Source organism: Hyalella azteca, unplaced genomic scaffold, assembly GCF_000764305.2.
Source record: "Hyalella azteca isolate HAZT.00-mixed unplaced genomic scaffold, Hazt_2.0.2 contig9001, whole genome shotgun sequence".
Taxonomy (NCBI): domain Eukaryota; kingdom Metazoa; phylum Arthropoda; class Malacostraca; order Amphipoda; family Hyalellidae; genus Hyalella; species Hyalella azteca.
In genome coordinates this window covers 194,809-212,314 of record NW_025939082.1, presented here as the reverse complement: position 1 = coordinate 212,314, position 17,506 = coordinate 194,809, and the positions used below count along the sequence as shown (strand labels likewise).

Sequence of the window (17,506 nt, the reverse complement as noted above, 5' to 3'; positions counted from 1 at the left end):
ATATAATTGCTGAGATGCTGATAGGGAAGGCAGTTAATTTCCTGTAATTTCTTCCGTAGAATCTAAATGATGACTTCGACGCTTTTTAAATGAATATTGAATTAGATTTGGCTCATTTAATGAGGTAAAACGATCTTTATCGGTTATGCTGAAAGGATCGGTTTTTGCCTAGATGATATTATGGGCCCGGTTAATTCTCAAGTAGTAATTCACTAAAGCGATTAAAAAAGCAGTCTGGTACACGACGCTTTCAAATTAAAAAGCTTGCTGTATATACAATTGATTGATGTTTGGTTACTCTCTTTGCGGATCAACGCTTCTTACACTCTTTCATGCTTGCGACGACAGAAATGAAAATATTTCAGAAATATGCCGTTAAAATACATTTTTTCCTAGTGCATCGTGATCTGTACATCCGGTAGATCAGAATGAAGTGCTGAAAGTGAAAGTTTATTTACTGCATTTGCAGTCCAGAAACGTGCATGGATAACTCAATAAAGCTTTCATCAATTTAAGGAGCTTCAGCTGTACTTCTCACTAAGGCTTTATAATCTATTCGATTCCCGTTCTCAGTAAAACGTACTGTAGTTTCCAACCTAAAATAAATGTGCTGTATCAATTGGTAACAATGTCACTGCAATAAGATGTTGATGGAATACGCACAAGCCGGGTGAGGGTACGAAATTTGGAAACGAAGCGTAGATAAAAAGAATTACCTGTGATTCAATCAGTTAGCTCCTCAGTTTCAGAAGAAAAATTTCTGCTTCGATAGCAGGCTCACCAAATAAATAAAATGAATGCTATAGTGAGACATTTGGGAAAGAAAGGAGGCTGGTTGGCTGGGATATCGCGGAAATTAATAGAGCCACTCATGATTAAGCGGTATTTTAGAATTTCGTGTACATGTGCTAGATATACACTAGATTTATTTATCATCTCATAGGCAATGAGAAATTTTGTGATCTCTCCCGCAATTATGAACTTGATATTGCAGCAATTTAGAAATTTCGTGTTTGGAGGTAATTTGTTATATATTCTCTGGTCAATACGAGCGCTGGTTTGGGCTTTTTTGACTTTACGAGTGCCGACTTTGCAGAACAAAAATTTCTAACATTCTGGTCGTTTAAGTCTGGCGTCGAATTCGTGAAAGACTAAATGCATTTACATTCTCCATTTGCCCAAATTAACAATTGCTTGAATAAAGCGTCGTTGCAAGTTTACCATCATCATCACAACTCTGTTAGCAGAATATTTTTAACCATTTAGCGGGTAAGTTACCAAATACGAGTATGCTCAAGTGCTCACTCAAAATCTCCTTCCAAAAGGGCCCAGCTTATTCCCAGCTGGCCCTGGCTAATTTTTGAGGCTACGTTATCGTCCTACTGACAATTTACAATCATCTGCCCATCTATACATTCGTATTTTCACCAACTGCCGTCCCGAGGAACTAAAATATGAGTATTTAAATGAATGTTTTGACTTGGGGGATGAAATTGAGGCTCTTTCCGCATTTTTATAAAGTTGGAAGAAGCAATATCAACTTAATTAATTTAAAGTAACTTGAGAAAATTAAACCAAATTGAAGCTCGATAGTCTCCCTTTGTAGTTAAATTTATTAATTAAAAAAAATTAATTATTTAAGCGTAGTGACCGTGTTGGTTTTCCACGTCAGCTATAACAAATCTATAGCTAACAGATTACATTGTTAGGGAATTTAGGATTTGGTATTTTCACAAGTTTGTACTTTTGTAATTTTAGTTTTCAGTTAGAAGATATGGAAGTTGTAACCGTCCGTTCTAGTCAGTCCCGCGTATGGGTCACCTGCCGAAGACCACCACTGCCTTGGATGTAATGGACCATCATGATTCCTGCCTTCCGGAACGTAGCCTTCAACATTTCTGGACAATCCCATCTAGGGCGTGCGTCGAACCAGCCCTCGGTCGAACGGCCACTCGTCGAAGGACGATAAATTTTGGAACAGAACTACAACGGTCTGCCTACCACACTCTACCAATGGCTTCGTCAACCTATCCTCTCAAACTCGAGCAAGGAGCAAGTAGAACTCCTAAACCTTGGACTGAATTGTCATGTGACATTCAAATTCAGGATGGCGAAAAAAAAATTGAACTCGAGCTATGGTACGAATCCCTACTGAAACTTAAGGAAGATAAAAGAATTGATATAAGCCCAAACTTGAAAGATCTACTGCGAGCTGAAGCTACCAAAAAACGATGCTCATTGACATCAACTGTCTTAACTCCGGCTCTACGGCAAGCAGCTAAACAACTCAGAGACAACGACCGAATTGTTATACGAAAAGCAGATAGAAGTAACATTTTCGTAATTATGGATAAAACAGATTATATCTCAAAAATCAATGCAATTATATCGAACGAGTCCAAATTCTGTTGTGTCGCAAGATATCCAACAGAACAGCTTCAGAGGAGAGCAAATAAATTAATCAACACAGCAAACTCTGCAATTGGATCTAGAAAACTTACCCCGATTGTTGGGGGATACCGTATTCTCCAGGCTACCTCTATGGAAACGTCAAAACTCGCAAAGAAGACAACCCACTAAGGCCGATAATTTCGCAAGTCACTTCTCCTGTATACAGTTAAGACCTCTAAAGAACTCGATGCTATAATTAAACCATATATCCCTAAGAAATACTCTCTGAAATCTAGAAATGACTTCTTGGAAATTATTCATGCCTCGCACCCTTCTGGCCTGCGAGCTTCGCTGGATGTTACTAGTGTGTTCACTAATGTACCAACCGAAGAAACGTTAGAAATTATCATGAAGCATGTGTATTCGCACGAAACCCTGCCAGCCCCATCTATACAAAAAAGATCTTAATTGAACTTCTTCGCCTCTGTACATCAGAATCTCCCTTCCGGACTTCTGATAACAAAATTTACCGACAAATTAACGGCGTTGCCATCTGATGCCCTCTGGGACCAACTTTTGCAGAATTCTTTATGTGTGAACTGGAAAATCGAGTGCTGCTCAATATACAGATCAAGCCTGAGCTTTACTGCAGATACGTAGATGACATTTTTGTTGTCATTCCAGACGAAGAGCACTTGATCGAACTGAAAAGAGCTTTGGAACATGAATCAGTCTTGAAGTTTACCCATGAAATTGGACAAAATCACAAATTGCTATTCCTAGATAGCAATTCCTCGGGATAGCAATTCCTAGACCCACAGATGCCGGGAGAGTCCTCAACGCCGCCAGCGAATGCCCAGAGCGCTACAAAAGAAGCGCAATAAGTGCTCTCATCCAACGAGCACTCAAAACTTGCTCCTCTGAAAATGATTTGAGTACGGAGCTGAAAAATTGCAAAAGAACCTTAGTCAATAATGGATTTGCAAATAGAACAATTGACAAGGAAATTTCAAAGCTTCGATCGAACCAAAACAGACGCAACCATGAACCAGAGACTGACGCAAACGTCACAACCATCTTTCGAACCAAATTTCTAGCTGGAGCCGGGAGATCGAAAAGCAGGTTTCCAAATGACATTTTAATAGATTGCGACGTTTCGAAAATACATTTTTCATCATCAAGCAGGTGAAGGTTTTGCCACACTTGAAATGGAATTTTGAAAATGACAGTAGTACATATCAATGGTAGAGTGGATACAATTCAAAATCAATTTAAAATATAAGCTTAAAAATTACTCTGAAAATAATTTCAGCGTCCGGACGAATCCTGTAGTTTGGAGGTTGATAGCTGGAGACTCGTTCTTGATAATGAGAGCCTCAGCTATCGCCAGTCTCGATGGGTCAGGGCACAGCATAACTATGCCAATGGTGCTGGTGCACCATCTTTATTACATGAGAATTTATAAACAACATTAGTTTCTTGAAGCAGACCAGATTTTTTACAGGGATTATTATTCATTACAAAGTTTTTAATTTTCTTATTTTTGTAGTAGATCAGAAGTTTTATATTTTCGTTATCCGTTGTGCTCTTGATATTATGGATGATTGACTGTAGGACTCGTTCATCCACTTTGTAGCCTCTGTTCATCTGGTTTTGGTAGAAGACCGTTAATTGTGATGGTTCCATTAGATATTGTTTCATTGTTTGTTCGGTTTTCTCGATCTGTAATTTGATATTTCAGTGTCAACTGTTCTATTTGACGACCCATTATTGACTAGAATTTGTTTACACGATCTGAGTTCAGTTTTCAAATCACTCTCGGATGTGCAGGTCTTGAATGCTCTTTATATGAGAGCGCGCACTGGTCTGGTTTTATAGCGCTGATGCCATTTTAAGCACTCTTCCGACGAACGGTGAAGTTTTTATAGTTGTTCTTCACACGCAGTTGCCCTCTGGAGCTTCTGGCACGCTCTCTCTGATGAGGCTAACAAAACACTGAGCACATCCTTCCCTCGGAATCTGAGTTTCTCAGTCACATGAAGCGAATTCTTCGGAGTTCACTATACTTCAGTATTCTCCAGGGAACTCGTTACACTGCATGATATTGCCGGGAACTCGTAAAAATTGCTCTATTCCTTCGGTTAAAAGATTTACTACAGAACTGCATCGGGAACTCGTTGAATTTGCGGCATCAACGTATCAAATATCAAGTTTTCCGATTGAATACGTGGAACACAAGTTAGTGGGCTGCCTCAAGTTTCCTGCACTTATAATGATTTGACTTATAATGCACCCCATAATTGGTTCCCTGCTCAAGATATGGCAGGACGCGACAAATCATTCATAATTTGCTCTGTATAGGTGTAAATTAATGAAAAAAAACAGATTTTCTGCTTACGGTGCTAGATTAAATATTCCATTGAACAATTAACCAAAATTTGAAATGAATCACTGGACGACGATAAGTTGGCACGATTTTCAAATGTCTAAATGCATTAGCTGCTATGCGTGTGTGGATGAAAAAATTATGACTGATGATAGCCTTTAGGTCTGCACGGCATGTCAGCGAAACTTGAATTACTAGTTTAAATCGTTTTCCATCGCCCGATTTTACACACAAAGAATATTATTGTGCTACTCAAAACACGCAATGCCACTTTGTTTTTGATATTTTTTATACTTTCATTAATGGCATTTCCTGTTCGAGCTTGCACCATCGGACGAATGATTCTAAATGCCCTCCGAATGGTCCTCGCTGTATGACTAACAAGACAGACGATGATTTAGGAATGAGTAAACACCCAAGAATATTATAGAATTTAAATTTTATGAAAGAAAACATTCTCGTTACGCATTGTTTTGCTTCTTTTTTTCCGATTGCCCCGTTAATTGGGGAATCGTAAATAAATGGGTATTTTTTTGCAACTCAAGGGATTTGATTTGTGTGAACTTTAATTTCTTCAATATACATATTAAAAAAGAACCCACATTAATAATCATATGCAATTTCATCAAACGAACCGTGTTGACGTGAACAATTGATAACGTTGAATGTTAGAACAATCAAGGTGCAGGTTTTAATTTTTGGCGCCTAGCGGGTATCATCCACACTAATCTTCGCAGCCGCCAGGCTTATACTAATTGTGAATGAACTTAGATCGACCAATTACCAGTCAGAATTTTAATCAGGATGAGCCCAGTAAAGGAAGTGGTGATCCTGAGACACTACAAAGATTATTATGAAACTCACTGAGATACTGTATGATACTCGACGCATCAATAAGTCAAAGAACACAAAAGCATCACGAAAATGCTTAAACTTGTACTTCCCTACGTATGCTCTGACGGCATAAAATGTTCATAAGTGTCAACTTTCGACAAGTATTTTTGGCGTTAAAACATGCACTCGAAGCTTCCATAACCATCGATCGTTTCGAGGTACTACACATGAAAAGCCTCCCGCTTGTGAATTACTAACAAGTTCATTTAGATCGCATCTTTCCCGTCATATAGGACAAAAGAGTTGCTTATTTCAACATCTTTATTGTGTTTTAAAAAGCGACGTTATTTCAGGGATCAGAAAATTTTTCCGAGTTGCTTATTCGAATTCAGGAAATTTATATATTGAGCAATCATGGTGGCATGGACACGAATTAGCTTTTTTGTACTTCGGGCTTCACCCTAGAGCTTGGATGATTTATTATCAGAAGAATCTTATCTTATCTCGGATGATTTCTTTCAGAATATAAACCCTATTTAAATTTTATAATACACAAGAAATGTCTAAGTTTTATTATTGATAATATAATGGCATAATTCAACTGACTTTGCTCTTCCAAAAAGAAGAAGAAAGAGTTGAAAGGAAAGAAAGAAAATTTTTGCAGAAGAAAGCAGGAAAAGAACAACCTGGATCTTAAAAAAAGTAGACGTCAAAAAATTTAATACATAAGTATTTTTCTTTTCGCCTTATTATTTTAATTACGATTCAATCGTTCCAACTGAAAAATGTTTAGTATCCATCAATAAAATCTGTATTTTCCCAAATTGCGAAAAAATACAGCATTTTTCTAGAGTCTGGCGAGCTGCATTTCAATAAAAAAGTTATCCACCATCACGTCAGCAATAGGAGTTGCTACAGCGCTCTACACGCGACGAACAGCCCTAGGGCAACGCTCTCACATTTATTATTAATAGATCTCAAGATTCTCATGCCCCTGCAAGGTCAAACAGGACAGAACAATTTCTGACCATCACATCTCATTTTCATCGTTTGATCAGATGGAGAGTGGGTTATTTGCCGACGTCCTTTTTCGATTCCTTCAATCTTTCGTCAGTTTTGGAATATAGTTAAGTGCTTTGGCAAGTTTTTGCTAAAAGCTATTGAGACAAGGCGGCACATTCTAAAAGCCTGTATAATTATGCGGCATAGGAACCTTGAAGGAGTCAACTGCCGTATCAAGCCATAAAAAATAAAATTGTCTCGTGCAAACATGTCCATGAACCCACAAATTTTGCTTGCATGTAAAGGTCATCGCAAGCAAGATTCGGTATTACTTTTTATAGTTGATGCTTGGCCTGCAATTACTTCAACAAGCCACCAATTATGGATAGTTAGCCTACATTGATGGTAGTTTATGAGTTTCACTTCAATGTAAACCAAACTCCAAACATTGTTGTTCAAGATCAAAACATTTTTATCGTCTTGTAAATTCAAGAAGGCTCCACCATTTATTTTGAAAATTTTTATATCGAAGTGCTTCTCTGAGCTTAAATTCAGAGTTGCCTCATGTACAGCAGGTGTGAAAATAAAAATATTTCCTCGAGTTAGCCTTGAATCCTGAACACACTCACCCACGCGCGCATATTTCTATAACTATTAGGATTAGTAAGCTTATAGCCATATTGTTTATATTTTAGTTGGAATTCATTGCAGAGCATGAATAAAATTTGAAGCTTAGTTGCCCTATACGTGGTGATCAATAAAAACACTTAAATATGTTTTATGCATGTTGTAAAGATGGCATTGAAAAACTTAATTATGTCAAATCAAGCATAACATAACATAATCAAAATATTAAGTGTAAACGAAGTTAATGCGGATACCACATGTCATGTCTAGTACTATCCTTGAACGAGAACCTTTGTTAAGTATCTGTTTATATGACGTTTTTTTCACGCAGCAAAGGATTGGTCGAAGGCAGATAAAAATTGGCTAAGTCGAAAACCTGCCACTGCAGATCTTCAGACGAGTTTAACTTGTCCTCTTGACAAGTTTTTTGAAAAAACTGATATATGAGGTCCTTTTTAAAATTTTATTACACATACGGAGTGGAAGAAATTATAATGAGTTTTTACTAGCAATTTGGAGGCCATGCGAAGATTTTTAGCAGTATCATGTCGGATAAAGTATTTTTTGTAACTTCTTGACGATGCTTTTTTTGGAGGAGATTGTGCTATTGATGCTATTATTAGAACATGTTCAAAAAGAAACGTATTTTTTCAACGAGAATAATTGAAAAATAAAATGTTTAAAAATACAAATAGTACTTCAGGTACATGTATAGTAGGGCATCGAATTCAGTGTAACTATTAATACTCCGCTAACCCTAATCATCTTGTAAAGATAAACATGTCTCTTCTGCAAAATCTTCTAAATTAAAAAATCTTCAGCAAATCTAATAGGTCACACTCATCAACTGAGATTTTGTTACTCATAGACAAATTTGAGTTACTTTCAAATGTATTTTATATTTTTCATTTAGATAATTAGTGCAAACAATCCAGCTGACATCAAACTGCGTAATGTGTGACAGTGACGCACATTGCCATTATGTAACATATATGCACATATGTAAAGACAGTATCTCGCTAACATCTGAGGCGGAGAAAAGATTACTGTGTGCAGTCTCTGCGCAACGTCTTTTCAGTAACGCAATCGGAGATATTACAAAGAAACTATTAATAGTTAGAATTTTCAAAATTATTGTTTTGGGAATTTTGTAGAAATAAGTTGTACAAATTAAGCATGTGCCTAACAAAAAATATTTAAATTAAAAACTAATAATGCGAAATTATTCGTAACTTTTTTTAAAATCATTTACTGCAAACAGGGACACAATTCCCTACACACGATTTGAAGCGTGCTAAATTTGCTACATCATCCTAGATGAATTTAAGTTAAATTTTATGAAAATTAAGTAGATAATTGCCTCACGAAAATTATGTTTCGTTGTTAAATAAATTTAGCTTAAAATTGCTTACATCAAGAATTTAACTGGTTTTCCTAAATTTAATCACCCGGACCACGTGACACAGGCCACAACTGGAGGAGCGAGCCTGAAGCACTTAATGAAACCTGTTGAGAAATAGGCGAGGCCAACTGCTTCTGCTGCCTCGCCGCCTGCAGCAGTTAGGCAGCTACGAAAAGCGTCGTCGCAGTCGCAGTGACTTCTGTTCGGCGGAAAATATGATGAGATATAGATAATATATAATATAATGTAATATAATATAACATGATATAATATGACATAAAACTATATAATATTAAAAAATATAATATAAAATAATACCATCATAATATAATGTTATATAAAATGCAATGTCCAAGGAGTTCCTAAGAAATTAGTTGAAAAAATTATTTACCGGTAAGGAGCACCCACCATACGGCACCGTCTTTAACCCACTACCATCGCATGTCACTCTCCGTGAAAATAACGTTCAAATTGAATTATACGTAAACTATTGAGAGTAGCAAACCGAGGACGTTTGTACGCAACGGAGAACATTTTGAAGTTATCGTACGTTGTGGCAAGCATCAGTGAAAGTCATTTGCGCTCACTAGTAACCTATCCTTTTTGGGTAGGCTTGTGTGACAATACTGCTCCGGTTACTCATGTCAGGCAGTAGAGGGTTAATTTCGTTCGTAACGTTGTAAGGCGTTTAAAAATCCGCGAACATTTCGTCCTGACAAATATTAAATAGAAGAACGTGATCATGCGATGGGATATTCCGAAAAAAACGATTCTAGGCATCTCCCAAAGTAAAAATATGATCTATTATATAATAAACAAAGTATTTCTAGAACATTAACTAAAGGACGCTAATAAATCTTCCGACATAAACATTCCTTCTTAACATCAATATGATATTTTACACTTATAAATTTATTCTGACTGACGTTAATCTTTGGACGGTTGTAGGTTTGCACCACACTTCCCGGCAACATGCATGGGAGTGGTAGGGTGCACTCAATCTCTTTTACCCTAAAATTCTAATAATAAATTTCCCACCCTCTTCGAATCATCATTGCACTGGGAAGAGTTATTGTGTTTCCCATTAATTAATTAACACCACGGCGAACCAATCAGAGTCATGCCGTAGTGATGCCAGTTTCGATTTGTACTAGTTAGCGCTCTCATCCTACACGTTGTAAAACCAAATTTAAGCTCCTTAGAAACTTAATTCATCATCCTCGGAATGGCTGAACAAAAAGTTGTATTCAGTACATGGATTTTTAGTTAACACAGATCAAGTTTGTTACCTTATCATACAAGTGTTTAGTAACATCAACAAAACTTAAATGTAATGTGAGATGTCATGACGCTGTCCGAGTTTGTGTGCTGTAAGCCTTTCCGAGTTTGTCGCGAGCCCTTCATTCCCTCAGCCCACCCCTCTCCCCTCGTTCAGCTGTTACTCTGGAGTCGTAATTTTTGACGGAACTTTAACTCTACTCAAGTCAATTCAGTTTTAAAATTGTGTATTCTCCGTGCATTGTAGTTTTAATTTCCAATTTTGTTTTAAATGGAATTTTAATTTCAACTCTACTCAAGTCAATTCAGTTTTAAACTTGTGTTTTCTCCGTGCATTGTACGATGGCTGGACAGAGGAAAAAAAGATAGTCGAAAAGCCCTCTAGTTCTGCTAGACAAAAGGCTAAAATAAAATCAGCTAAGTTAGAGATGAAAGCTTGCAAACACTGCAAGGAGATCTCTGTGAGCGGGTCAGATCAGACGGTCATCTGTGAACGCTGCGAAGACTTCATTTGTATCAGCTGCTCGAAGTTGAGCTCTGACGAATACTTCTTTCTCCAGAAAACTAAATTACGTCTGTGGTTTTGTCGTGACTGCGATGAACCGACTCATGGTATTCGAAAAAGCGAAAAGCCGGTGGAAGAGCAAGGCAGTGAGACGAAATCGCTGGATGATGTAGTAAACGCCTTGAGTGAGATGGTGCGCTCGCTGAGTGAAAAATTTATCTCGCTATGCAATGAGCTGACTGAAGTGAAGGCTCAGCTGAAAAAAACTAAAAATTTTGAGGTAAAGACTCAAAGAGTTCATTTATCCGAAGTTGCTAGCTAAATCTTTCGCGAGTTACTGGACAATGAACGTAGGAAGTCCAACTTGGTTTGGTTTGGAGATTCCGAAAGTTCTGCAGCTGCTACGAAGGACCGAGTGATGGCTGATACTGAATTTATTGCAGAATGAAGTAGCAAGGCACTCAGCACACTGGTTGATATCAAATCGTGCAAGAGGCTACGCTCGAATGATGCTGCTGCCAACACCTGCAGACCTTTGTTGGTGACTGTAAAGGATCCTGCACAGGTTGGAAACGTGCTGAAGGTAGCGAGAAAGCTGGGAAAATCTTCTGAGTACAACTCCGTTTTTGTAAAGAAGGATTTCACCCCTTTAGAGAGAGAGGATTTTCGCAAGAAATGGCTGGCGAGAATTAGGCGGAAAAGCACGGAAAATCAGGTCAACCACTCTTGCAATGTCAAGACAACTCCGGCCGCACACGATCAGTTAGCGGAATTGGAAGACAAGTAAACAGTAGAACTGTAGAAGTCATGTCCACAGTTCCAGACCTGTAAGTAATGTAAGAAGCAACCGCATAAATCAAAGTGAAAGTGCACAAAATTTTTTAAATGTTTTTAATCGAACTCGGATTCCGTTTTTAACAAAGAAAGTGAACTGTTTACTGTGATTGCAAATGAATGTATAGACATTATATGTATTACAGAAAAACTCCCTAAAAATCGCGGGGGGAAAATTGTACATGTTGAATTTCAGTGGTCAGGTTTCGATTGTTTTCATAACTTAAATGAAGAGCAATGCAGTAGGGTGTGGCTCTGTGGGTTAGAACCTCTTATGGGGTCCAGCAAGTTTAGTTATCTGCAGAACATCAGTCAGCTAGAGAATCAGTGTGGTGTGAACTTACTCTAAGATCATTCGTAATTTTCCTTAATGCAAACAGCAATCCGAATAGGTCCTACTTAATTGCATCTAAAACCTCGTGCATTTCCTATAACTACTGAAACATTTTAAGAGTTATATTTGTCACTCCAAGTAAAACGCAATATCTATGAACTTAACAAAAATATGATTCCATCCTGTATATATATTACACCATTATTAAGACACAGTCATTGAAATTTCTTGTCCATTGCCCATACTGACCTGTCTGCAATCATTTGACATCGTGAGGTTGCGGCGTCGAGAAAACGACTCTGCGTTCTGCAATGTCAGTGAAGCATGCGCCGTCTTGTTCATTTAACTTGCAGTTATTGAGAGCCGGAGGCATATCAACGGTCGCTGCTAAAATCAGAGACGCGGCCATGTACAGCAGTTTGCTGATAACGGAAAAGAGGGCGAGGTGCTGAAGCATGTTACTCCTAGCGTCATCCGAAGATTGGTCTGCGGAAGAAAAATACCTTTTATGGGGCATGAATGTTTCAGTATTACAGGTGAGATTAATGAAGTAAGAGCCTCATTATGCGTCTGAATATGTCCCTAACTTTTGCCGGTTTAAAATGAGCAGAATATCTTCGCGAAATTGTAAAAGTAAAATAGAAAAAATAAAATATAGTAATATTATGAAAGTTTCGCCATTCTTGTCTACCAATCCAAAAAGTTTATTTTGAAATTTTATGCTAATAAACATGTAATTTTTTAAGCTTATTTAGCAAAGAAGTGGATAGAGAACGTACATAACTTTTTCTGACATTTTACTAATTTTTTTGGAGAAATATCCAGTAATAACGTGTAGAATTTGAACGAACAAAGGAAAATGCGGCTCCTCAACGCTCCATTAATACTATTGTAGGGCCAAATTACACTATTTTTACTTGGTATCTTTTTAGTAATATAAACCTGCATATATAATATACACATTTCTCTGTGAATTTATTCAGATTGCAGAAAATCATTCAATTTAGCAACGAGTAAAATAAACTTAGTTTCAATTCCTTAGTTTCAGCCATTTTTACAAATTGTGAACACTACTCTAATAATAGTTTTCGACGTAATGCTTGCCCACGTATTTCAAATTAAGCAGACTACAGTGATGGAATGATTCAGTGAAAAATATTATATTAATTTCATGCATCTTCAGAAATTTATTCAACCATTGAACAAATCAATTGAGTAATCTATTATTCATTTTCATATAGGGAATCGCGGCGCATTATTTAAAAATGTCAATAAATCTGTTGAAAGCAAACCGCCATGAATCTGCTTGGATTACATACATCAGTTACTCATTCCTTAAATATTTTGATTTTGTAATATTTTTTAATTTTTATGCCTAATAATGTAAAGCACACATGCATTGTAACCCTAATTAATATTTATCTAATATTTTTTTAAATTCAATCGACCATTTGTTTCGACATCTGTCAGCGTATAAAAACATAAATCTTGTTACTGTTATCTATTGCAATTTTAAATGACATATAAAACATGAAACGTGAATGTTATTACATACTTTGAATATTATATTGACATAATATTCATCACTATATAGATTGCTGTAAGGGAAATTCACCCTTTAGGATTTCAGTTATTTGAATTTTATTTTGTGTCGTAAGTTTTACGGCTATTTGTAGGGTTGGCAACCGTGCTATCTGATGACGTGGCGTTACCGGCCTGTAGCCCCTGTTAGTTCGTCTCATTCGATTGCTGTAACTTGGTCGGATCGTACCTACTGTCACTATTTTCGAGTGCACCTGTAGCGTCCCTATTAGGTGGGTGTACTTGCTCTACTTTAATGTTAGTTTTGAATATAGTGTTTGAATTCTTTGAATGTATTTATGTGTTGTGTTAAATGAAATTGTTTCATAGTACAGTATTGTTAGTTATAGTCTTGCTGACCATCATTGTTCGGCAGGACCGACTCTTTGCCCGGCCAGCAAATGCGGCTCCTAGTTAGGCCGACCTCGACCGTACTTCTCAACTCCAGTACCTGCACCAGAACAGTCTCAACCCAAGTTCACTAGCCCTTGCGGTGTACCATACCACCTTTGCTGTGAACCACCTTTGCTGTGAACCACCTTAGCTGTGGATTACCTTTGCTGTGAACTAGTATCGCTACTGTGCATTACCTTTGCTGAGCCTTATCTTTGCTGAGCATTACCTTTGCTGAGCATTACCTTTGCTGAGCATTACCTTTGCTGAGCATTAACTTTGCTGAGCATTACCTTTGCTGAGCATTGCCTTTGCTGAGCATTACCTTTGCTGAGCATTACCTTTGCTGAGCATTACCTTTGCTGAGCATTGCCTTTGCTGAGCATTACCTTTGCTGAGCATTACCTTTGTTGAGCATTGCCTTTGCTGAGCCTTACCTTTGCTGAGCATTACCTTAATGGTTCATTACCTTTGCTGTGAACTACCTTTGCTGTGAACTACCTTTTCTGTGAACTACCTTTGCTGTGAAGTACCTTTGTTGTTTACTACCTTTGCCGTTAACTACCTTTGCCGTTAACTACCTTTCCGTTAACTACCTTTGCCGTTAACTACCTTTGCCGTTAACTACCTTTGCCGTTAACTACCTTTGCCGTTAACTACCTTTGCCGTTAACTACCTTTGCCGTTAACTACCTTTCCGTTAACTACCTTTGCCGTTAACTACCTTTGCCGTTAACTATCTTTGCCGTTAACTACCTTTGCCTTTAACTACCTTTGCCTTTAACTACCTTTGCTGTATACTATCATTGTTGTGCGATAATTATTAGGATCTTTTCAACCTTATGTATATCTGTGTTCAATTTACGTGCTTTGTTCAATAAATAATTATTTAGTATGCTTTCATTTCTCCTTCGTTAAGATCGGTGGCAGTTTAGGGTTACTTGTCGAATCTACTTGGAGTCGTCCTTTACTTGAACCTTACAATTGCATATCTGCAACCTATTTTGTGTGATGACACAGAATTAAAAGATATTCAATGATTGAATCCATTCATTAACATCATTTACCAGAAAGAACATTATGACTGAAAACGGATAACTCGTCTACTAACTCGAGCGGAAAATTATCAAGAGCCTACGGTGTTTACAACTAACATTTCAATTACTCATATCTCAGTTTCTTCGGTAGATCGTTATTCTTTCTTTCCTGTTTACTCACAATAAATGTTAGTAAAATGATCTGAAAAACGCTTGAAGTTCCTCAGCTTAATTTTATAAGAAGCGTTGAGAGGAAATTTCATTTTTAGCAATAAAAACTGTTTTGAGTGCTTAGGGATTTTTCCTTTCCAAGGAATAAAAAATGTGATTACTAACAGTTTTTTCGTCAGCCAATGGGTTCTTAAAATCTTTTTCGATCAAATCAATGAAGAACCTGAACCTTCTGTGGTACTGAGATAGTTTATCTAATTTAAATGTAAACAACCATAGCAGTTAGACGGATCTTATCATGAAGTCATTCATTTTCATTGTTTTTTCTTACGAAAAAAGGGGCGTATATCGTGGTATCTCGGGTAATCGTTAGTTGAGACTGACTGAAATAAAAATATCCAGTTCTAATAGAACATTTAGACAAGTTCTAATATCATCAGCTTTCATAAAGTGCAAGTTAATCAAGGTTTGAAAACAAAATAAATGTTAAGTTATTTACACGGAATAGATCGAAATTTAACCGACGAAAAACAGGCCAAGGTTAATCAAGTGGATAAGATGTGACAGATGTCTTACACAAGCTAAGGTTAATTTTAGCAGAAAAGATGAGAAAGACCCTTTCATATATATTAAATGAGAATAAAAAACATATAAATTTTTCTTTTCACAAGATAACTTCTGTTGGAAGAAGGTTATTTGGGTTTGTTGTCATGATCATGATTAATTTTGCCGGTTACAAAATTCCCAATATTTCTTGTAATTCTTAGAAAAAATCTGTTGTAATTCCGTGTTGGCAACCTGCAGTATTTCTTCATATATAAATTTGAAGATTGAAGTACGGTTCCAGTCCAGTACCAGTCTCTAGTACGGTTCAGACACAGCCCACCAGTCACATTCTTTACGACTGCCAACGACGCCACATCTTCACTTTTTCGTCCGCTTCATCTTCACTATGGAGTGAGACTTCCAGCGTGCGTCTCGTCTGAGATGTAGACTTGAGGAGTGGAACGATCTGGGGGTATCGGCTGTAAAGGACTTTCTTGTTGGCTAGTCCTTTGGGAACGTTTACCGAACTATTCATAGACGCGCCATCAGCAGGATAAAAAACGAGTATTCCATGATGTACGGTTTCTAGAAAGGAAATGACAAATATACATAAGAAATATATACAAGACAAAATATACGCTAAAAACATGAAATATATGAACCAAGATAAAGCAATAATTCAGCAGGGTAATCAATAATTCACGAAAACAAACGATAAATCGAACGAACCGAATAGCTTGGTTCCCCTGGTAGTGCAGGCATCCGTAATCAAGGGCTAACAATGAATGCTAATGACGCTTGTAAAATCAACTGCGTCGAGTAGGCTAATTCTATAGCTACAAATTTCAGAAAAAGGGAAAATGGCGGCTAGCCGTCTTTTTACCGAGGACGGGTAAATAGCTCGTCTTTTTACCGAGGACGGGTCTCTGCGAGAGCTCAAGCGAGGACCGGATGCTGCAGGTTGGTTGTCCGTCATTGAGGCTAAGAATGTTGTGGCAATTTGTAGCTCCAGCTAGTTTGCGTTACAGAAAATTGTCTCCACTTCAATACTCTTAACCCAAATAATAAAAACCTCCTTATCTTCCAAATGAATATATAGTCACTAGTTAACCAATTTATTATGGCTTCTTATTTTATGATAACTATACATTTTAAGGAGCACAGCTGCTAGGTCCGTAAATTTAAAGCGTTTGACGTTATTCTGGACCCTAGCATTCTGCTTGTTCTAATTTTCTATCATATAAATTGGTAGCGTTTCATTCAAATCAGTTGGCATTCATTTGACAGGATGGGCAGCATAGAACTTAGCTCGTCAGTTTCTCTGTGCTACCTGGCTGGCTTGCGCTGGCCAGGTGAAGCTCCTGCTTCTGATTTGAACTGTCGTTTTCCAGAGCAGTAGCTCGTGCCAATAGACTTTTTCACGTTTTATCGTGTTCACCTAACACAATTCCTATTTATTAAATTCAGTGTTTCTGAAATGTTTTGGTTATATTAATATATTGGTGAAATTTAATCTTTCCTTCCACTGAAAAGATAAATCTCGCTAAATTTTTTTACAATTAAAAATAATTTTTTTGGTTGTTCAAACCATGAACTAAGGAAGGTATTAAAAAAGCATTGGCATTTTGTGAATGAAGTTGCTGAACTTAAACCCATCTTCCCTTCATCAACCACTATCTCTTACAAAAGAAACAGAAACTTTAAATTCCTGGTTAAATCAATTCAATTCAAACGCAAAAGCGTTTGACAAAGTTGACCAGGGAGTGCTCTTCAGAAAATTAAGACTGCTGGGAGTCGGAGGTGAATTGCTGGCATGGATCGACAGCTTCCTAACAGAAAGACTACAAGCTGTCGTTGTAGGAGGCTCGAGATCGAGCGAGGCTAGGGTGAAGAGTGGAGTACCACCGGGAACGGTACTCGGCCCAATTCTCTTCCTTATTCACATCGCCGACATAGATGTGGCTGTGAACCACGCCACTGCATCGTCATTCGCAGACAACTCCAGGATATTAATGACCATCACGGACAGGACGGACAGTGAGAGGTTGCAAGAAGACCTCTCTGCAATATATGACTGGGCCCTAGTGAACAACATGCAGTTCAACGGGATCAAGTTTGAGGTCCTGAGGTACAGAGGAACCGGAATAGCTGGAATGGACCACCGCTACCTGGCACCAGACAACTCG

The 17,506-nt window shown here is 37.5% G+C and overlaps 1 protein-coding gene across 1 annotated transcript in view; it reads right to left on the bottom strand.

Annotated features, from left to right (window-relative positions):
- Nucleotides 1-8,684: 8,684 nt before the first annotated feature.
- The window catches only part of LOC108676112 (phospholipase A(2)), a 111,554-nt gene continuing 102,732 nt past the window's right edge, over nt 8,685-17,506 (bottom strand). The window contains exon 5 of the mRNA XM_047881856.1: nt 8,685-8,841. Coding sequence (XP_047737812.1) covers nt 8,685-8,841 — 157 coding nt within the window. The remainder of the gene's footprint in view (nt 8,842-17,506) is intronic.